General features: G+C 58.4%; 2 protein-coding genes across 2 annotated transcripts; one reads left to right on the top strand and one right to left on the bottom strand.

Moving 5' to 3' along the window:
- Positions 1-2,698: 2,698 nt before the first annotated feature.
- NKX3-2 (NK3 homeobox 2) lies at positions 2,699-4,273 on the bottom strand. Its single transcript, XM_059845644.1, has 2 exons — positions 3,760-4,273; positions 2,699-3,300 (listed from the first exon to the last, which is right to left on the bottom strand). Exons 1-2 carry the CDS (start codon positions 4,154-4,156, stop codon positions 2,822-2,824), a joined length of 876 nt encoding a protein of 291 aa, XP_059701627.1. The 5' UTR covers positions 4,157-4,273; the 3' UTR covers positions 2,699-2,821.
- On the top strand, positions 4,155-4,595 carry LOC132327004 (atherin-like). The gene has a single exon (XM_059845674.1). The coding sequence runs from the start codon at positions 4,155-4,157 to the stop codon at positions 4,593-4,595; it is 441 nt and encodes a 146-aa protein (XP_059701657.1).
- Positions 4,596-9,303: the final 4,708 nt, after the last annotated feature.

Genomic DNA, 9,303 nt, shown 5'->3' with positions numbered 1-9,303 from the left:
TCCCACACTGTGTTCAGTGGGCCAAATAGTGGAGGGATCAAGCTTGACTGTACCATCGAACCTGAGATGGGAGTCAGCGGCTCGGTGCCTTGTACGGGGCTGCAGGCAGAGGAACGTCCCCAGGGGCCAGGAAAAAGCAAACTGCGGGGCAGCAGTGGCACCTCTTTACCTCCCTAAGTGCACGGGGGTCCAGATTCTCCTGTCCAAAAGTTTCGGTTTTTCCAGGAAGGAAAGTGTTGGGAATGCCTGAAGGAAATAGATACAAAAAAAAAAAAAAAAAAAAAAAGAAGAAAGAGACAGGAGCTTCAGATTGGGCCAAATAAATGTCAGCCTTCCCGTATCTGCCAAAGGACTGCTGCATCTGGAGCACTCCTTTCGGCAGTAGGACTGCCGACACGCCCGGCAGAAAACTAAACCCAAAGCATTTCCTCCGGTGTCACGGCGGCTGTCGGCTTTGGGAACAGAGAGCTCGTCCTCAGCCCGTGCTGGGGCTGAGACAGCCCACGGGCAGCCACTGCTGCCGAGTGCTGCTGGAGGTGCCAGCGCGGGGACATCTAACCTGCGGGGTGCCCGAGCCCGGGAAATGACAGCAAGGGAGGGCCGAAGCGAGGGGCTGACAGGGAAAGAGCCCGGCTGCCTCTTGGGGCGGCTTGCAGGGGCCGGGAAACGATGGGGCAGCAGGGGCTTCCTGCAAGCCACTCCGTGCCCGGGAGCTGCAGCGAAAGCCCGTGCGAACCAGCGGGAAGGCAAAGAAGCCGGCGTTGCTGAAGAATCAGCGGCGTCCAGGCAATGTGGCCGCCTGTGAGCCGGGCAGGGCTCCTTCGGTGCTGAGAAACAGCTGCAGCCATCACCGGGTCCGGTCCCTCCGAGCGTCACTGCTCGACCCCGGCCCCCGGGGGAAGCTGCCCACCCCAGGTGAGCCTGCCCTCCCCTTCGGCCAGCGCTGGCCCCGGCGGAGACGCCCAAGGACAGCAGCCGCCGGCGGGGAAGAGCCGCCAGCACCGCGCCGAGGGCCTGGGCTCTCAATTTGGAGGAGATTCAGTCCAAGGCGGGAGGCTGCCCCAAGTGGCTATCGTGGCAGTGTCGGGATGCAGGCGGCCTGGGCAGTTTCATCGAGGTCGTAGAAGCCCCCTCTTGCAGCCCAATCCTGAGCCCGCGCCCCCGGTCTCTCTGCCAGGCTCCGGCAGAGAAAAAACAATCCACCGACCCACGCACTTGCCCCAGGATTCGCCGGGGTTTTAAACGAGCGCGGCCCGCGGTAGAGGAGCCGCAGCCTGCACGGTGAGGCTGCCACCGACCGGGAAAGGCAGTTCGAGGTCCCAGCGGCTCCTCCGACTGCACCGCGTCCTCACGGCTACCAGCACCCGTAAATTCAGCCACTGATCCCGGCTCTCCGGCAGATGGGGGATCGCTCCATCTGGGAAAGGCGTTACCAAAGAAGTGATTAAGGCACCCGGCCAGAGCTCCTGGGTCCCCTCCGCCTCCCATAGAGGGAACGGGCATCAGCGCTGACCGGGGCAGCTGAGCAAGGTGGCCCAGATCTCCGCCCGGCCCTACAATCCTCACCGTGTGAGTGGGAAAAGGAGGGATGTGGTCTGAGCTACGGCCTGAGGTCTGCTGCGGGGAAAAATATCACTGGGCAAATCTGTGTCCACTCTCAAGAATGACAGAAGCAGCAGAAGTAAGTGTTAAACTAAAGTTTATAAATTAAAAAAAACCCAAACAAACAACAAAACAAGTACAGCGGGTAGCTTACAAACATTCACAATTCATTTGAAGTAAATAATCTAGTTGAGTGCACAGTGCCATTAAAAGGGAAATGGAGGGGGAAAAAAAAGCAACGAGTTACCTTGGAAGAAAGAGACTGTAATTACATTGCTGAGCAGATCAGAAAGCCCCACCCCTGGAGGAGAGCTCTGAAGAAGAAATTCTAAAAGGCACTGATGGTATTAAAGTTTCCTGTTATATCGATTTCTTAAAAAGCCTGACTAGAAATATTCACATTGAATATAAAAATAACAACAACTTTAATACATCTGGAAAGTGCGAAAAATCCATAACTCCTCCCTCCCCGAACACGGAAAGATCTCAGGAAAAAAGGGAAAACAAGAAGTCAGAGTTTCGATATAAGTCTCACCCTTTTGTGACATATTTATCCTTTGCCAGGGATCATGGAGTACAGGAATAACATGGGACACAAGAGCAGGGGGACCTGAAAGAGGCTTCCATACATTCAGCACCATACAAGGCACACTCAGTCTGCAACAAGTTGGAAGACCAAGGACTCAGACGACAAAAATAATCTTCCTTACAATCCGCTGAGGGAGTCCTTGATCTTCTCTTTTGAGTTGCATTTGGTTTTGCGGGTTGTACTTTCTTTTTTCCTCTCCTTTGTTTCCTCTCGCTTTTTCTCCACACAAGATCGAGTCTGTACCCATCCGAAGCAAAATAAAACAAACAAACAAAAAGTCTACACCAAAAACACTGACAACATGGATACCATGAACAAGTTGTGCCGAATCGCAAGAGTCCTCGGCTGGCGGGATGGGAACAGGGTGAGGGTCAGGGTGAGGGTGGCCAAGAAGTCCTACGTTGAAAGATGACAGGGTGAGGAACCATCCAAAAATATTAATAATAAAAATAACAATAAAATAATAATAAATACTGTCCGAGGCACTGAGAGCTGCAGCTGGGGCTCTGGACTTGAGAAGCTGAACGGACGGATTGATGGATGGGGGGGTGGCAGAGGGAAGATGGGTTTCCTGGCTGCCAGTGTGTATGCTGGGGGTGTTGGGGCCGGGGGGCTGTGTATGTGTGCCTCTCACTGGGTGCCGGCAGCCGCGGCGCAGGTGGATAGAGCCCACCCGGGAAGGCAGTAGTAGGGGTAGTAGTAGGACGGCTGGAGGGAGAGCAGCGAGGGCGGACGCAACACCTCGCCAGGGTGGTACTGTCTCTGGTCGTCGCGCACCAGCACCTTGACGGCCACCTTCTTGGCGGCGGGGGCGGCGGCCAGGAGGTCGGCGGCCATCTGCCGCCGCTTGGTCTTGTAGCGCCGGTTCTGAAACCAGATTTTCACCTGCGTCTCGGTGAGCTTCAGCGAGGCGGCCAGGTCGGCCCGCTCGGGCCCGGACAAGTAGCGCTGGTGGTTGAAGCGCCGCTCCAGCTCGAAGACCTGCGCGTGGGAAAAGGCTGCGCGAGAGCGCTTCTTCCGCGGTTTCGGAGCCGCCGCTGCCTCCTCCTCCCCCGGCAGCAGATTCCCGCACTTGCCCGCTCCGTCCTCTTCCTCCGGAGGGCTGCGATCTGCGGGCAGGGCGAGAGCACGGCGGTCAGGGCAGGCGGGCACCGGGACAGCGGAATCCGCGCTCCTCGCGGGGCCCGCACCCGCGCACAGGCGGCCAGGCGCGCTCTCTACGGCCGGTCCGCAGCGACGGAGCGAAAGGAGAGCCCGCCAAGCCGCTGCCCGTCCCGTCGCCGGGACAGCCGCCACCGGCGGCCGGGGCTTCTCGCTCTCCTTTAAGCGCCGGGCGCCCTGGCGAGCTGCGGGCTCAGCCGGGCCAAAGGCCCTCCCTGATCCGCCCTCCCTCGCCCCGCGGGACGCGTTTCGGGTTTTTTCTCCCCCCCCCACCGCCACAACCGAGCCTGTCGAACAACTCCGGGGAGCCGGCGGAGAGCCACGGTCATGTCCCGTTCCCAGCCCTCCGGGGCCCTCCCGCTCTCCTCGCGCGGGTGCGGAGGAGCCGCCATCGGGGCCGCCCCTACCTGAGACGGCGGCTGACATCTCGCTGTCGCTGAGGCCGGTGGTGTCCCGCTCCGCCGCCTCCGGGAGCTGCGCCTCCTCCTCCGCCGGCCGTTCCCCGCCCGTGGCTTCTGCGGGGCGGGCGCTGCCACCGGCGCCTTCCTCCTCGGAGCGCCGCTCGCCCTCGGGGTCCTCGCTGAGAGCGGAGTCCGAGTCCCAGCCCACCGGTGTCCGCGGGGCCGGGGCGCGGGCGGCGGGCGCGGGGAGCTGCGAGTCCTCGGCGGCGCCGCACAGCCGCCAGCCGCCGGCCGCCCCCGGGAGCGGCGGCCGCCCCGCCGCGTGGCGGGCGCGCTCCTCCTTCTTGTTGAGGATGGCTTGGATGGAAAAAGGCGTCAGGGCGTTGCCGCCGCGGACGGACATGGCCCGGCGACGGGCAAGCCCCGCGGGCGAGCAGCGGACCGTGCCGCGCCTTCAGCTGGGAGACCGCATCGCCGGCCGCCGCCGCGCCGGTGCCGGGCCCTGTTCTGCCGCCGGGAGGGCGGGAGCCAGCGGGAGCAGCCTCTCTGCGCCACTGCCGGCCCGCCCGCCCATAGGGCCGGGGCCACCGGGGCCACCGCGCTGCGCCGGGCGCCGCCGCGGGTCCCTGGCGGCACGGGCGCTGCCTCCGCCCCGCTCTGTCCCGCCCCCGCCCGCCCTCCGCTTTTTCTGCCGGCGGCGCTGCCATCCCTCACGGCCGCCCGACAGCGCCGGCCCCGCGCCTTCCCATTGGGCAGCCCCCGCGCGCCCCGCCCGCCCATTGGCTACCGCCGCGGGCCGATGCGGCTCCGCGGGGCGCGCGCCGGGGCGCGCCGTCCCTTAACCCCTTGCGGCCCGCGGAGCACCCCCGCCTCGCCCGCCTCCCCGGCGGAGGAGACCCTCGAAGGGACGGTCCCTCTCCGTGGCAGAAAGCGGCGGCTTCCACCTGGCGAGTGAGGGATAGTAGTTCAGAGATGTTTCCCCCCTCGCCGCTCATCAGCAAAGCGCTGCAGCCTGGCGCCGGGGAAAGGCTCTGTCCCTACGGGAGAAGCGGCGGGAACGGGACCAACGCCGTAGTGCGGTGTGCATTGCTGCGTGCCGCTGGGGAAGGGCGTCGGAACTCGCCTGTTCTGAGTCTGTCGGGGGCCGAGATGCCGTGCCCGTGAGGGGCTGTACAAGCGGTGGGATGAGCGCCCAAGCCCCCGGCCGCCCGCTCTGTCGGGGTAAACGCAAATCAGCCTCGGCCGGTTTTGAAAAGTGCGCTTTTCACTATTGCGTTTGTTTAAAAACATGGTCGGGTTTATATTAAGTACGGTCTTCTGTCCATGGGGCTTATAAAGCCCGTATTAGGAAAGCAATTTCTCGCAGATTAAACTCTTTTCCCTAAACGATGCTTGCCCTAAAAGCAAACGGCCCTACACAGGAAGACTTTGGAAACTATTACACGCATGTGAATTGTATATCTGCGACTCGTTGCCAAAACAATATGCCCCCAAGCATCATGTTTTTCTCTTTTCCAAATATTATCGGCTTTCTCGGAGCTAATAAAAATACCGGCAAGGGTATCAAGCAGGTACACGAGAAATGAAACGCCTGTGCTTCACGAACATGGGTGTTTGGTGCTGGGTGAACGCGGCAACATAAAGAGATAAAGCACAGGAAAAAGATAACCTCAAACCCGCTTTGGTCCATGAACTAAATTCTGAGAGTGTCACCGGGCTTTTCCACAGGCGTGTGGCCACGCCAACACTCGATCTTACAGAGATAACGTCGGTTTGCAGTAGACTACGAAGCGACAAGAATTGATTTTCAACGACTCTGGCACGAATTGTTTTCAATCATAATTTTTACATCAAAAATAAATTAATAAAATAAATAATCCTACTTTCATACACAGCGCAAATCTGGAGAGCACCTCTGCTTAACTAAGCGGGAGCTGTCTTTATCTTTCTAAACAAACGCAGACCATTTTAATAACCCTACTTGGACTCACCTTTTACCTAATTTTTTCCCAGGAAAGCCATCGCTTTGTCACCAAAGACTTCGGTATCACCATACACTAAAAAAAATCCAAAGGGGAATTTTTTTTTTAAGACCTGGAGGTAAACGAGAAGCATCGAGGGAAGCTGCGAGAAATCCACTTATGAGAATATACGTAGGGGGATACGTAGGGCGCTAGGAAGGGTGTCCTGCACGAGTGTTTTAAAGTCTCCTTAACAGCCAAGAGTTGGAATTTGGCATGTCAGAAGAGATGAGCGGCCTCAGACGCAGGGACAGAGGAAGGGCTGGAGGTGCGAGGTCGTGGGAGTCGTGGTTTGGGTTGACGGCCAGAAGGGGGTTCGGGGCACGGCGGAGACGGGGAGCTCCGGACAGGGAGTCTCTTTTGTCGGGCTCTGCTCAGGTGCGGCAGAGCGCCCAGAGAGAGGCAAAGCGGGCGGCTGCCGGGGTCCGGCGAGCGGCGGGCAGAAGAGCGAGCCTCTCCCGGCGCAGCCTCCCGTCGTGCTCCGGCACAGGTTCCTCCAGCCCAGGAAGACCCTGATTTACAGAGTTTCGTGCCCAAGCTGTTAAAATACCTGCATATGGTTTACAGCGGCTGTAAATCTTTGCTAATTTGCTCAGCTCTTCCTTCCCCCCCACCTCCTTTTCTCTTTTTCTTTCTTAATTTTTTTTCCTCCTCCGCCTACTCGGGCGATCTCTGCACCCTCTTTCTGATCAGCAAACCCCTGTTTGGGGGAGGAAATGCCTGGGGAAGAGGCCGGGAGGAGAGCGAGCGGCAGCGGGGTAAGGCGCCGAGGAGCGGCGGAGGGAGGCCGGGCAGGGCCGGCGTGCCGGGGCCGTGGCGGCCGGGGGCCAGCTGGGTGGTCCCGGCTCGCCCGGCCCCCAACCCCGCCGGGGAGACGGGCAGCGGGAGGGAGGGAGAGAGGGAGGGATGGATGGAGGGATGGGGGGAGAGCGGAGGCCCGGCTGTGCACCGCGCTGTCCGCCCTGGCGTGGGGCTGGCAGCCGCTCCCGCCGCGCTGCGCCGGGGCAGCACCGGGGGGCACGGGCTGCCCGGCCACGGCGTGAGGGGGCACAGGGCTCCCTCCGAGTGGGCGACGGAGAAACCGGGAGCCAACTGTCCTCGCTGGAAAAGGCTCGGAGTGGACATGATGGACTCAGTGGAGATGCAGGGGATGTCTGAGAAGGACGAGTCCCGCCTTCCCTCCACCCTTGACAGAGCTCCGCACCTCCCATTCCTCACCGTCTGGAAGTGGCCACAAGCCTTAATATACACACCGTGATGTACCATAACACACAAGTCCGCCGTTTCTCCATCGTCTATCACATTTCAGCGGGGAAAGACCAAACCCGCCGTGCCCACAGCTGCCTCTCCCCGCGCCCACCGGAGACCCCCGGCCGGCTGTCCCGGGCCCGGCTCGCTGTCCCGGGCCCGGCTGGCTGGCTTTCCCGGAGCCCGGCTGGCTGTCCCGGGCCCGGCTGGCTGTCCTGGGCCTGGCTCGCTGTCCCGGAGCCCGGCTGGCTGTCCCGGAGCCCGGCTGGCTGTCCCGGGCCCAGGTGGCTGTCCCGGGGCCGGCTCGCTCCGCTGTCCCTCCGCGGGCAGCGGCGGGGCCGTGCCGGTGCCGCCGGTGGCCGGGCTGCCCCACCTAGAGGCGGCCTGGCCGCACTGCCCGGCCCGGGGCTGCCCTCGGGGCTGCGCTCGGCGGGCCCGCGGTGACAGCAGGGCTGGTGGCAGACACACGGTGCCAAGGCACAGCCCCCTGCCCGGTGTGCAGTGACAAACCACGGCGTGAGCGGGACGGCGGGAGGGGAGCCTGCCTGGCTGCCGTGTGAGGTGGCTTCTCTCAGCCACCTGAGCCGCTCTGCTTGCCTGCCAGGTGAGAGGCGGCGCTCTCACAGAAGCAGTGTGTATGACATGTGGGATGATGAAAGGGGGAAAGATATGTTCTGCTTATAAAAGCCTTTTTACCACATGTGAAAGCACAATGAAAGGTCGCTGCAAAACCTTTAAAAAGCCTTTGTAAAGGGCACAGACTTTCTCCATAATACATAATGTTGTATAAAAAGACCCCGATGAACCCCTGGGCAGGACTACAGTGCACTGGGAAAAGGAAGTATTATAGCTTTTCCTTCAGGGCAGGATTTGCCCAGTATGGGAAAATAATTAGTGGTGTAATCTCCATGTGCCAGTTTTGGGGCAGAGCCAAGCTAGCACAGCACCACTTCTGCCTTCCAAGCTCTTCTCAGCTCTGAGGCTGGCCAAGGAGTTTCATGGCCAGGGGCTACCACACACTGTAGCCCCCTTGACAGCACCTCCCAGAGCCTGCATGGTGGTAGGTATTACATTTGCCATACCTTATTAGAGGTGATTTTTTTCTAGACACAAGCTGTCTCCCCAAACTGATTTTCCTCCTGATATACTCAGGGCAATGCAAATCCTTGCTGAGTCTCCTGCTGGGTCTTTCAGGGACTTAGGTGGAAGATGGCAGTGGTACAAACAGTGCTTCCTTCTGTAAGGAATTTGAATCCCTTGTTGGTAATGGGGAAGATTTCTTTCATGGCTTTCACCTCAGCTGTGCTGCTCCCTGGCTGTGCAACAAAGGCACACAAACATATTCTGGATAATTTGCTGGTTTTGGAGGAAAATCTTATGTCATCTGCTTTTGAACAGGTTTTGACTCCATTTCTTGAATCAGAACAATTCATTTCCAACAAATGTAACTGTAACTACACAATAGGTGACAGCTGTACATCTCTAAACCACTCTCCTGTCAAGATTTCTCCATGTATTTCATGAGGGATCTCATATAAGTGACTGCTGCAACACTCGGTCTTCAAATTGCTTTTTGCAGTTGACACCAGGATCCTCTGCTGTTACTGAGATGTCAACTGTAGGATGCTTCCAGACTTTAGTGAGAGAAGAATTTACCTTCCACAATTAAGAGAAAAATTTGAATGATTGTTATAATGCATCTGAATTTGTGCAAATATAATGCTGACAATGAGAACTTTATTCTCACTAAAGTGACAACCTTTTAACCAATTAACTAAGTGGGTTTTAATAGCTGCTTTACAATCCCTTTCATTCCTTATATGGGAAAAAGCCCATGTCCTTTAGGGCTGGGAGGCTCAAACAAAAACACTTCTACAAGAGTTTACAACCAAACTGAAAAGAATGCTTGAATTTTGCTGGTTGCATATATACAGTGACACAATTTCTCCCAGTTTTATTGCTCAGAGATGCTGTTTCTGGGAAAACCAACCCAAATCTCCCTCTTGTTGCTTCATCTTTACACTAACAAGTGAAGGCTTGGGGTGCAGAGTACCAAGCCTGAAAATAAACCTACCAACATTTCATTTCATTGCATGGCAGTTTCTCCTGAATTATTCCTCCTTGCAAGCCCTTGGAAAGGAAAAGACATGCAGGCTGTCTAACCACATCATGCTCTCAGGAAGGAGGGGAGCTGCATGGCTGTGTCTGATGCTTGGTGCCAGGGGGCAACAAGTTCTGTACACGCTGAGAGCCCTGTCCCACAACTGTCTTCAGGCACCAT

This window comes from Haemorhous mexicanus, chromosome 4 (genome assembly GCF_027477595.1).
Source record: "Haemorhous mexicanus isolate bHaeMex1 chromosome 4, bHaeMex1.pri, whole genome shotgun sequence".
Lineage (NCBI taxonomy): Eukaryota > Metazoa > Chordata > Aves > Passeriformes > Fringillidae > Haemorhous > Haemorhous mexicanus.
The sequence above is the reverse complement of the archived record's forward strand: the minus strand, read 5'-3'. Positions and strand labels throughout refer to the sequence as shown.